The sequence below is a fragment of the Zalophus californianus genome, chromosome 4 (genome assembly GCF_009762305.2).
Source record: "Zalophus californianus isolate mZalCal1 chromosome 4, mZalCal1.pri.v2, whole genome shotgun sequence".
NCBI lineage: Eukaryota > Metazoa > Chordata > Mammalia > Carnivora > Otariidae > Zalophus > Zalophus californianus.
The window spans coordinates 105,717,161-105,736,945 of NC_045598.1; the positions used below are offsets into that span (position 1 = coordinate 105,717,161).

General features: G+C 38.7%; 1 protein-coding gene across 2 annotated transcripts in view; it reads left to right on the forward strand.

The window, feature by feature from the left end:
- SNX27 (sorting nexin 27) overlaps positions 1-19,785 on the forward strand; it is a 69,188-nt gene that overhangs the window by 13,475 nt on the left and 35,928 nt on the right. For both annotated transcript variants that reach the window (XM_027607598.1, XM_027607601.1), the window contains exon 2: positions 9,942-10,173. In XM_027607598.1, the coding sequence (XP_027463399.1) occupies positions 9,942-10,173 (232 nt within the window). The remainder of the gene's footprint in view (positions 1-9,941; positions 10,174-19,785) is intronic.

Consider the following 19,785-nt stretch of genomic DNA (forward strand, 5'->3'; position numbering starts at 1 on the left):
TCCAGGATACCACATTACATTTAGTTGTCATGTCTTTTTAAGCTCATTTTGGCTGTGACAATTTCTCAGTCTTTCTGTGTTTTTGATGACCTTGAGTATTGATGATGTTGAATTTTGAGTATTGGTCAGGTGTATTATAGGATGCCTGACTATTGGAATTTGTCTGATTTTTTTTTTTCCACAATTCGACTGGGGTTTTGTTTTGGGGGGAGGAATATTATAGAGGTAAAGTACCATTTTCATTAGTTCATATGAAGAGTACATACTGTCATTATGATTTGTGATGTTGAGCATCTGGCTGAAATCATGTTTGTCAGGTTTCTACACTGTAAAGTTATTCTCCGCAGCCCCTCTCCCCTACTATACTTTTTGGATAGTAGTGGAGTCACACTGTATGCAGCCTACACTTAAGGAGCAGGGAGTTACGCTCCCCTCCTCTAGAGTGTAGTATCTGTATAATTTAGAATTGTTCTGCATAGGAGAAGGATGCCTCTTCTCCCCCATGTATTAATATATTCAGTCATTTATATCATTATGGGCTCATGGATACAACCCATAATCCAGTACTGCTTTATGTTATTGCTCCAGTTGTTCCAGCTTTGACCATGGGTAGGTCTTTCAATTGGCCCCTGTGCCTTTTGCCATACCCCCTCCCCCCATTAATGTTTGGGTTATTTTGTTTTGTATTTGAGTACTTCTTTACTTTCTGGCACTACAAAAGGCTCCGGGCTCATCTTGTGTATTTCAAACCTAGAATCAACCATTTCTCCAAAGGGTCCTAGTTCTTTTTATGGGGGAATGGTATCAGAAAGCAAGATCTGGGCACTAGATGTGGTGGTAGCTACTAGCTACTTCTTTCAGGTCCTCTCAGCTGACAGCAAAAGAATATATGTGTGTATATTAACCCCTGTATATACACATGTCTATAAATATTTCTATATGTAACTATCTTTATCTATATTAAATTAAATGAGTTCTTACTGTAGTTTTACTCCATTACCATATGGGTTTTTTTGTCACCCTCCCTTGCAGATCTGTACATTTCCACTTCAACAGTGAGAAATTTGGCTCCCCATGTTCACCATTCATTTACTTAATTGTTCAGTTCCAGTATACATATATAGCAATTGTTAACTTGTACTCTGGGGAAGCAATTTTATCGACTAGAGTATAGTACTTACGTGCAGTCCCTTTTGCCTTTATCTTACAGAATTCATTTCAGTTACTTAGGTCTGTACCTTTTCCCCCTACCCCCTTTAGGGAGATTGTTTGAAATACTTTTGAAATACAGTTAGATTCTCTTGTCGCAGTCTGGGATTCTCCCAACCTACTAGCTGATTTTTTTTTTTAATTTGCATACATTAAGGTTTACTCTTTGTGTTGTAAAGTTCCATAAGTTTTGACAAATGCGTTATGTCGTGTTTGTGCTGTTACAGTGTCATACAAAATAGTTTCACTGCCCTAAAAATCCCCTGTGCTTCACTTATTCATCCTTCCCCTTCCTCCACGCCCCTGGCAACACACTGACCTTTGCATTTTCTAGAATGTCGTATAATCGGAATCATACAGTATATAGCCTTTTCAGATTATCTTTCCCTTAGCAATATGCATCTAAGGTCTCTCCCCCTACACTATGTCTTCTGTGACTTGATAGCTCATTTCTTTTTATAGCTGAATAATATTCCATTGACGGGATGTACCACAGTTTTGTTTGTCCATTCACTTACAAAGCATATCTTGGTTGCTTTCAGGTTTTGGCAATTATGAATAAAGCCGGTGTAAACACTTGTGTGTGGGTTTTTGTGTAAATATAAGCTTTCACGCCAACTGGGTGAATACCTAGTAGTGTGATTGCTGGATCTTATGGTTGAGACTACGTTTGGCTTTTTAAGAAACTATCAGTCTGTATTCCAAAGTGGCCATACCGTTTTGCATTCCCACCAACAATGAATGAGTTGCTCTTGTTCCACATCCTCACCAGCATTTGGTGTCATTTGTTTTTTTGGATTTTAGCTATTCAAATAGTTGTGTAGTATCTTGTTTTGATTTGCAGTTCTCTAATGATGAATGATGTTGAGTGAATTTTCATATTCTTTTTTTTCCCTAGATTTTATTTATTTATTTGACAGAGAGAGCAAGAGCACAAGCAGGGGGAACAGCAGAGGGAGAGGGAGAAGCAGGCTCTCCATTGAGCAGGGAGCCTGATGTGGGGCTTGATCCCAGGACCCTGGGAACATGACCTGAGCTGAAGGCAGATGCTTAACCCACTGAGCCACCCAGGTGCCCCACTTTTCATATTCTTATTTGCCATCTGTAAGTCTTCTTTGGTGAGGTGTCTGTTCATATCTTTTGTCCAGTTTGTAATTGGGCTTGTTTTTTTATTGTTGAGTTTTAAGAGTTCATTCTGTATTTTGGATATGAGATATGCATTTTCCGTATATTATTCCCCCAGGCTGTGGCTTGTTTTTCATTCTCTTAACGGTATCTTTCACAGAGCAAAAGTTTCTAATTTTAATGAAGTTCAGCCTAGCAACTTTTTCTTTCATAGATCATGTTTTTGTTGTATCTAAAATCTCTGCCATATCCTAGATTTTCTCCTATGTTACCTTTTAGAAGTTGCATTTTATAATCCACTTTTTAAAAAAAAAGATTATTATTATTATTATTTTTTTAAAGATTTTATTTATTTGACAGAGAGAGAGACAGCAAGAGAGGGAACACAAGCAGGGGGAGTGGGAGCGGGAGAAGCAGGCTCCCCGCCGAGCAGGGAGCCCGATGCGGGGCTTGATCCCAGGACCCCGAGATTATTTGACAGAGAGAGAGCTAGAGAGCACAAGCAGGGGGAGTGGCAGAGGGAGAGGGAGAAGCAGACTCCCTGCTGAGCAGGGATCCTGATGTGGGGCTCTATCCAAGGACCCTGGGATCATGACCTAAGCCTAAGGCAGACACTTAACCGTCTGAGCCACCCAGGTGCCCCTATAATCCACTTTTTAACATAATATTGGCTCAAACATATTTCTAGATATTTTCTTCATCTCTATAATTTTAAATGATTGCTTTATAGTTAATTTGTGCTATAATTTTAACTATTCATCCCTCTATTGTTAACTTTTTATAAAAAATTTGGAAACAATCTTTTTCTTTGTTTAGGATTATTTCATTTTTTCTTTCAACATATAATTGAGAGTGGTCTACATGCAAAGGTAAAGTTCTTGCTCTCTCGGAGCTCCTATTTTGATGTTTTCCTTCGGATAAATTTTTCAGTAATGCCGTTTTAATTGAAAATATAAGAACAGGGTGGCTCAGTCGTTAAGCGTCTGCCTTCGGCTCAGGTCATGATCCCAGGGTCGTGGGATCGAGCCCCACATCGGACTCCCTGATCGGCAGGAAGCCTGCTTCTCCCTCTCCCACTCCCCCTGCTTGTGTTCCCTCTCTCGCTGTGTCTCTCTCTGTCAAATAAATAAATAAAATCTTTAAAAAATAAATAAATAAAAAGTATTGAGATAATAATTTTGCACTTTTTAAATTGTTGACAAGATTTGCTATTTATTGGAAGAAGCTCAAACATTTTAGAAATCTATGGCCATTCACATTCTCTAGTTATACTTCTCTTTTCCTATCAATGAATTAGGTGTTTAAAATGTAAGATGCAAAATGTTATTATTTCTGAAACAAAATCCAAAAAATTTCTTTATTTAGTGGTCCAGAGTAGTAATTTGGTGTAGATGCATCCAAGCTCCAAGCTTCACTTTTGGCTATACTTGGCTTACACATGTTTGAATCTCTTATCTCAAGAGTTTAAGGGCAAAGTACAGCCTGATTGCTAAGACAGTTAGTCAATAAAAATATTCCCTGACTTGATTGTTTGCCTAAAGTAAGATGGCAAGGAGGTGGAGTTAGATGAAAGGGAGCCGATCAGATGCCTCAATTGCAAAATTAGCAAGGACAGATCTTCAAATTTCAATAGAGTAGTTATTTGTTTTTATAGTCTAGTGTCTAGTATTGCTGTGTACCCACTAACTGGGCAACGAACCGGTGAAAAGTCAAAGGAAGGGTCCCTCTTCTGATGTGTCAGGGGTCTGTTTTTCTCCAACTTGTGAGTCTTCACCCAATTTCTAAGAAGATCTATTGTGGAGAAAGTAGGGAGGTTGTTTAAAAAGCTTTGTGTAATTGAAGAAATAACAGGTATGTAAAATTTTTAAAAACTGCTCATAGTTCTAGTCACCCTAACTCAACTATTTTCATATTTTACACATTGTGCCTTTTCTTGGGTGAAAATATTTTACGTGCTCATCACAATAGACAGTATTTTGCATTTAACATAATATAAGGACTTTTCCATGTTATGTTGCATATAGCCTTATAGATATTTTTAAAGAATAATTGGTCCAGGGGTGCCTGGGTAGCTCAGTCAGTTAAGCATCTGACTCTTGGTTTTGGCTCAGGTTGTGATCTCAGGGTCATGAAATTGAGCTCTTCATCGGGCTTGTGTTCAGTGCAGAGTCTGCTAGAAATTCTCTCTCCCTCTTCCTCTCCCTCCCACTGTGCTCCATCCCATGCTCGCTCGTGCTCTCTCTCAAATAAATAAAATCCTAAAAATAAAAAACCGGAAAAAGAATTATATGGTCCATTTGCTTGATGTACTTGGATGTCTTTATTCAGAGTAATCTAAAAGTAGAATAGGGATTATGTTTCACTCTGATGATGGACTACTATTTCACACTTATAAATGAGGATATTGTATAATATTTTTTATTTTTTTAAGATTTAATTTTTAAGTAATCTCTACACCCAGTGTGGGGCTTGAACTCATGATCTTGAGATCAAGAATCGCATGCTTAAAGTTTTTTTTTTTTAAAGATTTTAAAGTATCTCTATCCAACGTGGGGCTTGAACTCACAACCCTGAGATCAAGAGTCACATGCCCCACCTACTGAGCCAGTCAACTTTATTGAGGTTTAATTTACATATGGTCTGATGCACACAGCTTAAGTGCAGAGTTTGAGTTTTGACAGAGGTTTAGACCCATTTAACCACCACCCCAATCAAGATATAGAACACTTCCATCATTTCTGAAAGCTTCTTTTGTGTTCTTTTGCATTCGGTATTTACCCCTCCCGCCCCAGACAGCCACTGATCTGATTTTTACCACTGTAGAATAGTTTTACCTACTCTGGTACTTCAAATAGATGGAATCAAATCAATCAGACCCTTTTCTGTCTCACTTCTTTTGCTCATTGTGGTTTTGAGATTCATCCATGTTGTTGTTGATATCGGTACTTTGGTCCTTTTTACTGCTGAGTAATAGTCCCTTGTATGACTATGCCACAATTTTTTTTTCTTTTAATCTGTTCACCTTTTGAAAAATACTGGGCTGTTTTTAGCTTTGGACTATTATGAATAAAGCTTCAGTGAACATTCAACAGCAATTGTTTGTGTGGGTATGTTTTCATTTCTCTTGGATAAATACTTAGGAATGGCATTATTAGGTAAATATGTGTTTAATTTTATAAGAAATTGCCAGATTGTTCTTGCTTTATGCTCCCATCAGCAATGTATGAGAATTCCAGTTCTTCTACATCTTTGGCAAAACTTGGTTTTGTCCTCTTTTTTATTTTAACCATTCTTGTGGACATGTAGCCACTTTGTTTTAATTGACATAATTGAAATTTATATCATATTGCTTGCAGTTATAGGAATTTATTGTCTGTTTTTTTACAGGCTGCCTCTGAGGGACTAATTGCCCTTTAATTGCTTTCTTGCATGTCACAGGGGGTCAAGATAGTATTCTGCTTACCACACAGAATGGCTCCTTGCTGTGGTACATTTAGTGATTGGCTCTGTCATATTTCCATCCATATTTAGTTGCAGTATATACAGCTTCCTTCACAGTATACAGATCCTGACAATTTAGAGCTTTTTCCCCCCCTGCTTTTCAGAGTGTTTATATTAGCTTTACCATTTCCCCAGCTGGCTAACTTTAGTTGAACAAAAGTCTTGTCTAAAACCACTGCTGTTAGCTAGCTAAAGGCCTCTGAATGGGCCAGATTTTGTTTTTATGTAAAAAATGAGAATTTTATTAAAATTATTAGGTATATTTTTATAATGCTGAAAACACAAAGTAAGTTTTAGGTATCATCTAGTTACCTAAAGAAACAAAATTTTGGTCTTACTTGTGGATTGTTGGTTTTTTTTACTAGCCTTTTTTTTCCTTACATTTTATTATGAAAAATTTCAAACATACAGAAAAGTTGAAGGAAATGCCCAGTGAATACCTGCATACCTACTGCCTAGATTTTATAATTAACATTTTGCTCTATTTGTTTAATCACATATCTGCTGAAAATGTTTTGATAGTGTGTTTAAGTCGTTCCCTTTCTTTGTGGAAGAACATAGATGAGTAGGACCCATTGGGCAGTAGTTACTTTTGTGTGGTGTAGGACTAGGTGGTTCTCTGATGCAGTGGTCTTATGAAGGGGATTCCCTTTCTTTGGTGGGTCGGCGTAGGTTGAGAGCTCAGTCATTTTTTTTTCAAATGAATTCCAGCTAGATTATATTACAAAGACAGAAGAAAGACAAGGGAGATTGGTGATAGAGAGGATTTGTGTCATCAGGAGGCCAACATGCTACTGACCTGCTTGCGCAGCTGATACAAGTACTATCACACGAATAGCTATCATTTACTGAGTGGTTACCATGTTATAGAGCTTGATCTCATTTTAGTTCTCATTCTGTTAGCTATAGGTATTGTTAGCACCATTTTATGGATTAGGAAACTGAGGTTTAGTGAGATTGAATAATTTATCAATGTCTCATCTGTTAAATGGCACAAGTGGTACTCAAACCCAAGTCTGTCTGACTCTAAAACCCATGCTTTGAACGAGAGGTCTACTGCTGGAAGTTTCCTTTATTGAAGAATTTATAGTATTCATTTATGTCTTTAGAATTATCCAAATTGGGCCACACTTAATTTGAGCTTGGTAGAGTGGCTTCTTGTGGAAAAGAGGATATCATATAAACATTTTTATGATTGTGAAGGCCTCTTAATTCTTGAGGAGGGAGGGCCCTTTTTGAAATTAAACGTCCTGGGGTTTTTACTGACCTCATTTCATTCTCTGAAGAATGAAGGAATTTCCAGCCTTGTATTAAATTGTGGAATGTATAGCATTCCTTTTATAGTTGAACCAAATAAACATTAGCAAGTATGTTTAAAATGTGACACTGGTAGTTCGTTCCTGTCTTTATTCATTTTTTTAATAAAGATTTTATTTATTTATTTGACAGAGAGCGAGAGAGGGAACACAAGCTGGGGGAGTGGGAGAGGGAGAAGCAGGCCTCCTGCCGAGCAGGGAGCCCGATGTGGGGCTCGATGTGGGGCTCGATCCCAGGACCTTGGGATCGTGACCTGATCCGAAGGCAGACGCTTAACGGCTGAGCCACGCAGGTGCCCCTATTTATTTTTTTTAAAGAGGTTTTTGGGGTGATAGCCAATTTGAAGCTTGGTCTTTCTCATAAAGAAGTGAAACTGAGCAAGCTCCCTTGTTCCCTGGCTATTGGAGTAAGCCCCACTTAGGTTTCTCTGATGACTTTCGGGGCTTGTTTTTTGAGTGACCCAGGAACGGTGTATTCTAACTTGAAAACTGAATGGGTGGAGGAAGTGTGCATTGAAAACAGTAGTTCTTAACCAGAGGTTAAGAACTTTTGAAGCCAGTGGAAGCCGTGGACCCCATACTCAGGTGAAAAATACGTATATGCACAAATACATACAAACAAATGCTATAGGTGCTTACCAACCCTCAGCCTATTGACGGAATACCCGAAATTAAAGATCCTTTAAAGGGGAAAAAATTGGGGAGCTGAAAAATAGGATTTGAGCATAGTTGTTAAACTTTTTTTCATAAATGTGCGTTTCATAAAATTGATGATACTAACATAAAAATCTTGTTTTAGTATCCAAGATGTTCAGTCTCTTAAAGTGAGTTTTCCCTATTTTGTTAAAAAAAATTTTTTTTTTAAGGGCATTCATGAGTAAGTTAAGATTCCTAGGGGTAGATGAAGTTCTCCATGTTGATTTTTAATTTTTGCTTTTTCAATTATATTTCTTTTACCAGCAAAACATTTTCTCAGAACTACTAATAAGGCTAAAGATTTAGATGAAATCCTTTGACAGTCCCCAACTTGAGGTTTCCATTTCTTCTTCAACTAACATTTCTTCAACAGCTACACAATACTTATTATATCTTGTAATGCAAGTGTCCAGGTATTTTTCCCAGCGAGTTACATGTTTCATTACATTAATCCTCACAACAATCCTTTTAGGGGTTTATTATTATCCCCATTTTACACATGCAGAAAATAATGCTAAGAAAGGTTAAATGACTTAGTTAAGACCAGTGCCTATACTAAAGGCAGGGCCAAGATTTGAATCCATAGCTTCAAAGCCCATTTTTCTTTCTGTTTTAGTGTCTGGCTCTGTGATCAGAGTTTATTATTTTTTTCTGATTACTAGTTTGACCTGATCCAAATTTTAAAAGCCCAAATTTCTATCAGTGGAAGGGGTGCTTTTATTTTTTTCTATAGCTAGCCAATTGTAAAATTACTGATTTTTTGTGTGTGTATAAGTTAGACTTTAGATTGTAAAATGTCTAGAGTGCTGAATTTACTGATTAGATTGTTAAACCCAAAAGGAAGGAGGCTTAGCAGGGTGATCTCCTGCCTGTTCTGTTTATATAAATGGATGTTTCAGATACCAGAGTTTGACAGAGACAGTTCCAGTGTCTGAAAAGTTTGTGGAAGGCTTGTTACTAAGCTTAGCATCATTTTCAGGAAGGAAAAATCCTAATGGTTTGGAACTGAAAAAGAGCTTAACTCTAAAGGGTAGTAGATAAGCTTTTATCACATTGACTAAAGGCTCTCAGGTGTATGTTTCCTAACTCTTGGGGGATAGCTGTGGAGGGAACCTCCAGGTCAGCTAGCTACGTAGTGGTTTTTGCTGAGACAGCAGGCAGGGTCAGCATTGTAAGGAAGGTAGTTCAGTTTGCTGAGTGAGTTTTGTGAGACTCAGCATCTTCCTTGACAAAATTATTGTTCTTCCAAACCTTGTACTTTTCTTAGTTGCAGCCTTTTTATCCATTGTAACAGGGAGGAGAATGGGTAGGTTGACTTACTATGTAACTTTAGATGTAGGTTTTTCTAGTTTGAACTGATGACACAGGGCTTTAAGTGAGGTAGCACAGAGCAGAAAAAGAGTAGGTAGAATGCTAAGAGAGATTAATTGGGAGGACAAGGGACGTTGGTTCAGATAATAAAGTTTCAGAATTGCCTTTTTAAAAACCAAGTGATAAAGGAAATTATTTGTAGGAGGATATATACCACTTAACTCCCAAGGTGATGAAACTTGGGATAAAGGAAAATTAAATTGACTGATTTGGAGATACGGGGTGAAATCAGATATAAATATAAAAATTATCTTAAGTCATACTTTTGAATCTTTACAAATTAAAGGAATGCATTTTGTAAAAAATTTCTTCTAACAAATTTTAGGAGGTTTACAAAGAACTAAGTAGAGTTCAAATGGCAGCATTATTAAAAGGCACTTTGATTGTATTGTGTACATCCTTGGTTAGGATGAGGAAATTAGCTTTGAAAGCTTTGTTTCCTCTGCAGCTTCACCATGTGCTTTCCTGAAGCTATATGTGGGATTCTAGCGTAGAGGAAGGGCAGGTCCTCTCACCTGTTTCCATTTTTTGTCCCTGCCATAAGTTCACAAACACTTTTACACGTTATGATCTATAAAAATATAAACAGCTTTTCTGGAACCAAATTAATCTTGATTTTATGGTTCATACTGCGTAACACTGGAGTGGGGGCAGGAGGGTGGAGATATAAGGTGTTTGGACCCTTCTGGTTTATGGGATTTCTTTTTCCCTTTTTCCCCTTAGGAACGGCGTGAATGTTGAGGGGGCGACACACAAGCAGGTGGTGGACCTGATCCGAGCAGGCGAGAAGGAATTGATCTTGACAGTGTTATCTGTACCTCCACATGAGGCAGATAACCTAGATCCCAGTGACGACTCGTTGGGACAATCATTTTATGATTACACAGAAAAGCAAGCAGTGCCCATATCGGTCCCCACATACAAACATGTGGAGCAGAATGGTGAGAAGTTTGTGGTGAGTGTCAGCCAACTCAATCCTCAAAACATTTAGCTTTTATTTCCCCCCAGTCTCGTCATACATGATATAAGAGCACTAGAAGTAATCACTGCAACCCAGATCAGTTTGTCTACCAGGAAGATGGGTTCACACATAAATAAAAGACAGTGACCATGATTTTTTGCAGGGGGTGAAGTACAGGAATGAAGAGGATTTCTGCTTAAGTATAATTCCATTTTCTTTCCAGACAGTTTTAAGTTTGCATTCTGGTCTGTTGTAAACATGTGTAAGTTGGTTTTGTTTATTTGTTTGTTCTTTTATTGGTTGCCGTATCTCTTTGCTAATAGCAGTCTCTCACTTACTACTGACTCCGTAGAGCTATAGAGAAAGATTAATTTCAAAAGGTGGTGTCTTCCTAAACATTTGGGTAATACAGGTTTTGTCCACATCAGAACCTACAGGTGCCCTACACTTCTCTCCACATCTTGTTCTTTTTCGTTTTCTTTGGAGATATCTGTATGAATGATTAACTTGGGTTTTCTGCAAGGTCCTAATTATACTCTGACTACAGTAACTATTCTATACATTTCCAACCTGTTGCTTTGTAGATGTGCAGGAAAGCCCACCCTGAGTTCTGGGTAATATGTGCCAGCCCCTTTTTTGAGTACCTTTGCTTGTTCCTCAAAACCTAATAGCTGCTGGTGGCCCAATCTACTTACTTTTTCTCTTGATGGAGGTATGCTTTATTTACCTTTGATTATTTGGGGAGTGTTGATATAAAAAGAAATTCATTATTCTTTGTAGAAAGTGCAGTGAGTTCTGTTAGATTTTGGCAAACAGACTACATGTGTTTCAAGGTGAACTACAGGTGTTTCAAGGTTGCAGTCTCTGAAACTGGGATTTGTTCCCTGTATAGGAATGAGCCACAGGACATTTATGGTAAATTCTTTTTAGTGGAGAGATGAGAAAAGCAAGCAGAGAAGCCAAAAAAGTTCAGAAGGATCAAATAATGTTTGACTGCATCTTTAATTTAGCTGGTGATGATAGCACATAGCACAGTTTATGTAGCTTGGTCTATGGATTCTCAAAGCCATATACACAAAGTTTAGAGTTTTGTGTTTCAGAGGTGCTATACTTTGAATCACAAGGCACGTAAAAAGTAGAAATCAGGGTCAGCTCCTAAAAGTAGAGCAGATTGAATGTTGAGACCTTTTGGGAATTACCTGAGACCTTGGGAGCCTCTGTAGACTTTAGAAAAGGAATGAAACTACTAATTATCCCTTTTAAGAAAATCAACATTATTGAGCATAATTTACCTACATTAACATTCACCCACGTCAAATGTCCAGTTTCATGAGTTTGGATAAATGTACATAGTTTTATAATCACCATCATCCAATCAAGATACAGAACATTTTCACCACCCCAGAAAATTCCCTCATGACCCTTTGCAGTCAGTCCTCTCCTCATAATACCACCGCTGTCGACCACTGATCAGCTTCCTGTTAGTATATTTTGCCTTTTCTAGAATGTCAGATCAACAGAATCATGTAATAAATAGTTTTTGGTGTCTGGCTTTTTTCATTTATTTCATTTATTTATTTATTTATTTATGATTTTATTTATCAGAGAGAGAGAGACAGAGGCAGGCAGAGGGAGAAGCGATGTGGGACTTGATCCCAGGACCCTGGGATCATGACCTGAGCTGAAGGCAGATGCTTAACCAACTGAGCCACCCAGGCGTCCCTGGCTATGTTCATTTAGTGTAGTCTTTTTAAGATTGATACTTGTTGCATATATCAGTAATTTGTTCCTTTCAATTGCATTTAATTTTTAATTGGATAAATTTACTGCAATTTGTTTATCCAGTGGCTTGTTGATGCATGTTTGGGTTGTTTCCAGTTTGGGGCTGTTATGACTAAACCATGAAATAACATTAATGTGTGGGGCTTTATGTAGATGTATGTTTTCATTTCTCTTGAGTAGCTGGAAGTGGAATTGCAAGGTCATATAGTAAGTGAAAGTTTAACCTTTTTTTTTTTTAAGGTTTTATTTATCTATTTGAGAAAGAGTGAGCACAAGTGGTGGGGGAGGGGCAGAGAGAGAGGGACTGGGAGAAGAACAAGCAGACTCCCCGCCGAGCAGGGAGCCCCATGCAGGGCTCAAGCGCAGGACCCCAGGATCACGACCTGAGCCGAAGTCAGATGCTTAACTGACTGGGCCACCCAGGCGCCCCTAACCTTTTTTTTTTTAAGATTTTATTTATTTATTTGAGAGAGAGGAGCAAGAGAGAGAGCACGAGCGAGGGGAGGGAGAGGGAGAAGCAGACTCCCCTGCTGAGCAGGGAGCCCAGTGTGGGGTTTGATCCCGGGACCCCGGGATCATGACCTGAGCTGAAGGCAGACGCTTAAACCACTGAACCACCCAGGCACTCCAGAGTTTATTTTCATGTATTTAGTGGCCATTCTTATATTTTCATTGGTGAAGAGTTCAACTTTTTTTTTATAAAAGATTTTATTTTTTTGAGAAAGAGAGAGCATGAAAGAACGATTGGGGGCAGGGGCAGAGGAAGAAGGAGAAGCAGACTCCTTGCTAAGCATGCAGATGATCACAGGGCTCTATCCCAGGACCCTGGGATCATGACCTGAGCCACCCAGGCACCCCTCCCATTTTAAAACTTAAATTCTTTATCTTCTTATTTTGTTGTTAAGAGTTCTTTATGTATTTGGAGTCCTTTATCAGAGAGGTGTTTTGTAAAGTATTTTTCCCAGGCTGTGGCTTGCCTTTTTAAAAAATTATTTATTTATTTTTTTATTATGTTCAATTAGCCAGCATGTAGTACATCATTAGTTTTTGATGATAGTGTTCAGCGATTCATTAGTTATGTATAACACCCAGTGCTCATCACCACATGTGCCCTCCTTAATACTCATCACCCGGTCACCCCATCCCCCCATACCCTCCCTTCTGTAACCCTCATTTTGGTTCCCGGAGTCCAGAGTCTCTCATGGTTTGTCTCCCTCTCTGACTTCCCCCCCCTTCAGTTTTCCCTCCCTTCCCCTGTGGACCTCACGCTATTCCTTATGTTCCACATATGAGTGAAACCACATGATAACTGTCTTTCTCTGCTTGACTTACTTCACTTAGCATAATCCCCTCCAGTGCCATCCATGTCGATGCAAATGGTGGGTATTCGTCCTTTCTGATGGCTGAGTAATATTCCATTGTACAAATGAACTACATCTTCTTTATCCATTCATCTGTTGAAGGACATCCTTTTTATTTTATTTTTAACAATGTCTTTCAAAGAACAGAAGTCTTAAATTTTGATGAAGTCCAGTTTGTTTTGTTCATTTATGGATAATTTATATTCTAAGACATCTGCCTAACCCAAGGACACAAATCTTTTGTTTTCTTGTAAAAGTTTTATAGTTTTTTTTTTTTTAAGATTTTATTTGTTTATTTGACAGAGACACAGCGAGAGAGGGAACACAAGCAGGGGGAGTGCGAGAGGGAGAAGCAGGCTTCCCATGGAGCGGGGAGCCTGATGTGGGGCTCAGTCCCAGGACCCTGGGATCATGACCCGAGCTGAAGGCAGATGCTTAATGACTGAGCCACCTAGGTGCCCCAAAAGTTTTATAGTTTTAACTCTTTTTATAATAACTTTATTGAAATGTGATTCACATACCAGCAATTGTACATCTTAAGTGTATATAATTCTGTGGTTCTTAGTTTGTTCACAGAGTAGTGCAGCCATTACCACAGTCAGTTTTAGAACATTTTCATCACCTCAGAAAGCCTATACCTTTTAGCCACCATCCTCCAAACCTCCCATCTGCTCCCTACAAATCTGTCTCTACAGATCTGCCTATTCTGGACATTCCGTATAAATGAAATCATGTGTGTTCTAGGGTTTATCCATGTTGTAGCATGTATCAGCCAAGTAACATTCCATTGTCTGGATATGCCACATTTAATTTATCTCTTCTTCAGTTGATGGACATTTGGGTTATTTCTACTTTTTGGCTGTTATGAATAATGCTGTTTTGAGTATGTGTGTACAATTTTTTATGTGGACATATGTTTTCATTTCTCTTAGATATTACATAAAAGTGGAATTACTGGGTCATATGGTAACTCTTATGTTTTAACCTTTTGAGGAAGTGCCAAACTGTTCTCCAAAAAGTGGCCACGTCATAATTTTCACTCTTATGTTTAGGTCTGGGATCCATTCAGAGTTGATTTTTGTATCAATACTGTATGATGTAAGGGTCAAGATTTTTTTTTTCCATATAGATATCCAGCTGTTTCAGGAACCTGTGTTGAAAAAGAATATCCTTTCCCCATTGAAATACCTTGGCTTTATTGTTAAAAATCCACTGAACATATATATGTGGTTCTATTTCTGTATTCTGTTCCATTGGTTATGTCTGAACATTTCAATATGTTATTTTGAGGTTGTCCTCTATTTAGTGCCTTTTCCCTTGAAAAGGGAAAAGGGAATAGCCTCCTGGTTTTTTGTACAGTGAGTCATTTTGGATTGTATCTTGGATATTGTGAGTGTTGCATTGTGTAGGCCCAGAGTTCTGTGATATTCCCCTGAGGAATGTTGATGTTTTGTTTTACCTGGCTGCCACCTGTGGGCAGTACTCAAGTGTCAGTTCAATTCTTTTAGACTTTTCTCTGCTAGTTTGAGTCTGTTCTGCATGTATATCATCCAGGGAAGGATCAGTGTGAGAAGTATGTGTTGTTCATTCACAGAATTAAGGCATCTTTTTCTCTGTTTCTCTTTTCTGGAATTCTCCACTCATCTGGTGGCAGCCATGGTTGCCTAGAATCTTTTCTCTCTTTCCTCCAGACAGCAGAATGTTTCTATTGGAATTTTAGTTGCCAAAGTCAGGCTACTTTGTGACTGATGCCCACTATCAGGGCAGAGCCCCCTAAAAGCAGGAACTCCTCCAACCCTGTGGGGTGCTCCATGTTTTGACTCCCCTCTGCAATCTGCCTGCATTTAAGTGTAGTATTCAGAATCCTCAGGTAATTGGTTTTTGCATTTTGTCTAGAGTTTGTAGTTGTTATCACTGGAAGGTTGGTCTGTGGGGGAATCTTCAGTTCTCTCAAATTTTTTTTTAATGTATAATGAAGCTGTTGCCTTCTTGATGAATTGGCCCCTTTAATGTTATGAAATATCTCTTTATCTTCTGTAATACTCTTTGTTCTGAAGTCTTTCTCTGATACTATCTTATAGCCACTAATAGCCACTTCACCTTTTTTTTAAAAAAGATTTATTATTCATCTGAGAGAGAAATAGTGCAATTGGGGTGGCGGGTATGGGCAGAGAGGAAGAATCCGCACCCCCCCCCGCCCCGCCACAGCAGACTCCCAACTGAGCCTGGAGCCCAACACAGGGCTTGATCCCAGGACCCCAAGATCATGACCTTAGCCGAAATTAAGAGTCTGACGCTTAACTGACTGAGCCACTTAGGCATCCCTCACCTTTCTTTTATTGTTTTCATTGAATATCTTTTCCATCTCTTTACTTTTATCTATATAACTGTACTTAAGGTGAGTGTCTTATAAACAGCATATACTTGTGTCTTGCTTTTTTATCCAATTTGGCAACTTCAGTCTTTTATTTGGAGTGTGTAGTCTACTTACATTTCATTTAATTACTGATATAGTTAGTTTTATATCTACCATATTATTCTTTGTTAACTATATCTCATCTGTCTTTATTCCTTTTTCCTCCTTTCCTGACTTCTTTTTGATTAATGGAGTATTTCTTTAGATTTTATTTATTTTTTTTAAAGACTTTATTTATTTATTTGTCAGAGAGAGAGGCAGCGAGCACACAAGCAGGGGGAGCGGCAGGCAGAAGGAGAAGCAGACTCCCTGCTAAGCAGGGAGCACGATGCAGGACTCGGTCCCAGGACCCTGGGATCATGACCTGAGCCGAAGGCAGACGCTTAACTGACTGAGCCACCCACGCGCCCCAGGTTTTATTTTATTTTTTAAGTAATCTCACCGTGGGGCTTGAATCTACAACCCTGAGATCAAGGTCACATGCTCTACCAACTGAGCCAGCCGGTCACCCCAACGGAATTTTTCTTTTTCTTTTTCTTTGAGAGAGAGAGCATGAGTGGGGAGGGGCAGGGGAAGAGAGAATCCCAAGCATCGCAGAGCCTGATGCGGGGCTCAATTTCACGACCCTGAGATGAGGATCTGAGCCAAAATCAAGAGTCAGACGCTCAACTGACTCAGCCACCCAGGAGCCCCTGGGGTATTTTTTTAATGATCCTATTTTATCTCCACTATTGTATTATTAGATACGATTTGTTGTTTTCTTTCTTTTTTTTTTTAAGATTTTTTATTTATTTATTTGACAGAGAGATAGAAGCACTAGGCAGAGAGGCAGGCAGAGGGAGGCAGAGGGAGAAGCAGGCTCGATGCGGGACTCGATCCCAGGACCCTGGGATCATGACCTGAGCCGAAGGCAGCCGCTCAACTGACTGAGCCACCCAGGCGCGCCTTGTTTTATTTCCTAGTGGTTGTTCCAGGTTTATAGTACACATCTGTGTAAGTATTACCTTTAAATAATACAATATTACTTGTCATATAATAAAAGACTTGTACAGCAGTATATATCATTTCCTTCCCTCATCCTTTGTGCTGTTGCTGTCATACATTTTACTTCTATATGTGTTATAAATTCCATGTTACTTTGTTGTTATCTTTGCTTTAAACAATTCAAGAAATTAAAAATAAGGAAATATTTAATGACATATTTACCATTTCTGGTGTCTTTCGTTCCTTTGTGTAAATTCAGTTTCCATCTGGTATCTGTTCCTTCTGCCTGAAGAACTTCCATTAATGTTCTTATAGTGCAGATCTGCTGGCAATGAATTCTCTTAGCTTTTGTTGGTCTGAAAAAGTGTTTATTTCACCCTTATGTTTGAAAGATATTTTTACCTGGTATAAGATTCTGAGTTGATGGTTTTTTTTCTTTCAGTACTTTAAAAATGTGACTGCAGTCTACTGGCCGGCATAGTGTCTGATGAGAAGTGAGAGGCCTGCTTATTTTAGTTTTTGTTCCTCTCTATGTAATGTTTTAACCCCTTATAGTTACCTTCAAAGTTTTTAAACTTCAAAGCTAGGTCTTTCTTGGTATTTATCCTGCTTGGGGTTTTCTAAATTTTATAGATCTGTGGTTTGATATCTTATTATTTTTCAAAAATTCTCAGCCAGTGTGTTATCACATATTTCTTCAGCTATGTTTTTTCTCTTGTCCTTCTGAGATTCCAATTACATGTATGTTAGGCTGTTTGATATTGTCCTACAGCTTTTGGATGCTCTATTCTGTTTTTTTTCCCTCTTTCTTTTTTGCTTTAGATTATTTTTGTTACCCTGTTTTCAAGTTCACTGATTATTTCCTCAGCTGTGTCCAGCCTACTGTTGAGCTTGTCAGAGAAATTCTTCATCTCTGATATCATGTTTTTTATTTCTATCATTTCCCCTGAAATTCTCCATCTATTTACACATGTTGTCTACCTTTTCCATTAGATCTTTTAATGTATGAATCATAGTTATTTAAGGTCCCTGTCTGATAGTTTTGACATTTAGCTATCTCTGAGATTGCCTTATCTCTTGACATAAGTGGTTTTTCTTTGTCTTACTTTTTTGTCCTGTAATACATGATTGAGTGCCAAGCATGTGTAGAAAAGTAGAGACTGAAGTAAATAGTATTTGAACCTGAAAATATGCAAATGTCTTCCTCTTCAGGGGATTGAGTCAATCAGGCTCAATTTGGGTGTTGTTTTGGCTTTTGGTATCTTTATTGTTCCATAGGCTTCAAATCCCTCTGATAGTAGGCTGCTTTGTGCTTAGAGTGGGGGCTGGGGTCAGAGGCTGTTTTTCTGTGTTCTGCTCTCCCCTCTCTCTCAACGTTTAGCCGCCCCTGCGTTGCCTGTACCACACAAGTTCTCTCCACCTTTGCCTATCCCCCGGTGGTGGACTACTCTTGCTTTTTATTTAAGCTAGATTTGTAGTGGGGGTTCTCTGTTATCTGGTCCAGCTTCCATCTTAGACAGGGTGTACACAGACCCTGTGCCTATGTCTTGGGAGTGAGACTTTTTCAGTTTTTCTGCCCTTCCTTATCACAGCTAAACTCTGCTTTGTATCTGTGGTTAGTCTTGGAAGAGTTTCTTGTCCCTCCCTCAGCTGTAGCCGACCTCTGCCTAGTATCAGTATAGGAGCTTGGGCTTAGGATGGTTTCCTGCCTCTCACCAGGAATAAGGAGTAGAGGGTTTTTGCTTTGTTTTCCCCCAGAAGCAGTGGATCTTTGCCAGTGCCCTCTGAGATGATTTGCTGCCCATACCCCCAAGGGCTTAAGCCTTTTGCTTAATAGAAGAGAAGGGTCTAGGGGCGGTAGGTGGGGCATTGTGTCTGTCCCCCAACAATTGCCAAGCACTTCTTTCATGCCTAGGCTGCCACAATAGCCCATTTCTAGTGTCCCGCTCTGTACCTAGTCTTTCTTGTGAGCACAAGAGGCCCATGGGGAAGACTTGCAAGGGCATGGGTAATCTCTTATATCTAGAGTGGGATTACTGTTCTTACAGCTTCCTAAATCCTAAACAGAAGCAGCCAAGGATAGCTGCTTAATGTATTTGTTTGCTACTACTTTTGTTTCTGAGTCTGTTTCTACTGACTGAGTTTTCTCCTGGTTATGGGTCAAATTTTCTTGCTTCTTCATATGTCTAGTATTTTTTGATGGGGTATTGCACCCTGTTTATTTAATGTTAGTGTGCATTAGATTTTGTTATATTCCTTTAAAGAATGATGGGTTTTTTTCTTTCTTTCTTTCTTTTTTTTTGGCTGGCATGCGGTTAAGTTACTTATAGATTACTTTGATCCTTTTTCAGGTTTGTTTTTAAGCTCTTTTAGGGAGCATAGAGTAGCTTTTACTCTAGAGCTAATTTAGCTCTACTCCAAAAGCATGGCCCTTTTGAGTTCTTTAGAATGCCATGGAGATTCAAGAGAGGTCTCTCTAGTCTGGCTGGAGGGAAGTCAGATGATTCCAGATGCTCTTTGAACTCCAGTAAAATTGTTATTTTTACAGCTCACCCTGGTAATAGTTCTTTTTTTTAAATCGAATTAAATTAAATTAAATTTTATTTTATTTTAATTAACATATAATGTATTATTTGTTTCAGGGGTACAGGTCTGTGATTCATCAGTCTTATGTAATTCACAGCGCTCACCATAGCACATAGCACATACCCTCCCCAATGTCCATCACCCAGCCACCCCATCCGTCCCACCCACCTCCACTCCAGCAACCCTCAGTTTGTGTCCTGAGATTAAGAGTCTCTTATGGTTTGTCTCCCTCTCTGGTTTTGTCTTTTCATTTTTCCCTCCCTTCTCCTATGATCCTCTGTCTTGTTTCTCAAATTCCACATATCAATGAGATCATATGATAATTGTCTTTCTCTGATTGACTTATTTCGCTTAGCATAATATCCTCTAGTTCCATCCAAATCATTGCAAATGGCAAGATTTAATTTTTTGATGACTGCATAATATTCCATTGTATATATATATCACATCTTCTTTATCCATTCATCTGTTGATGGA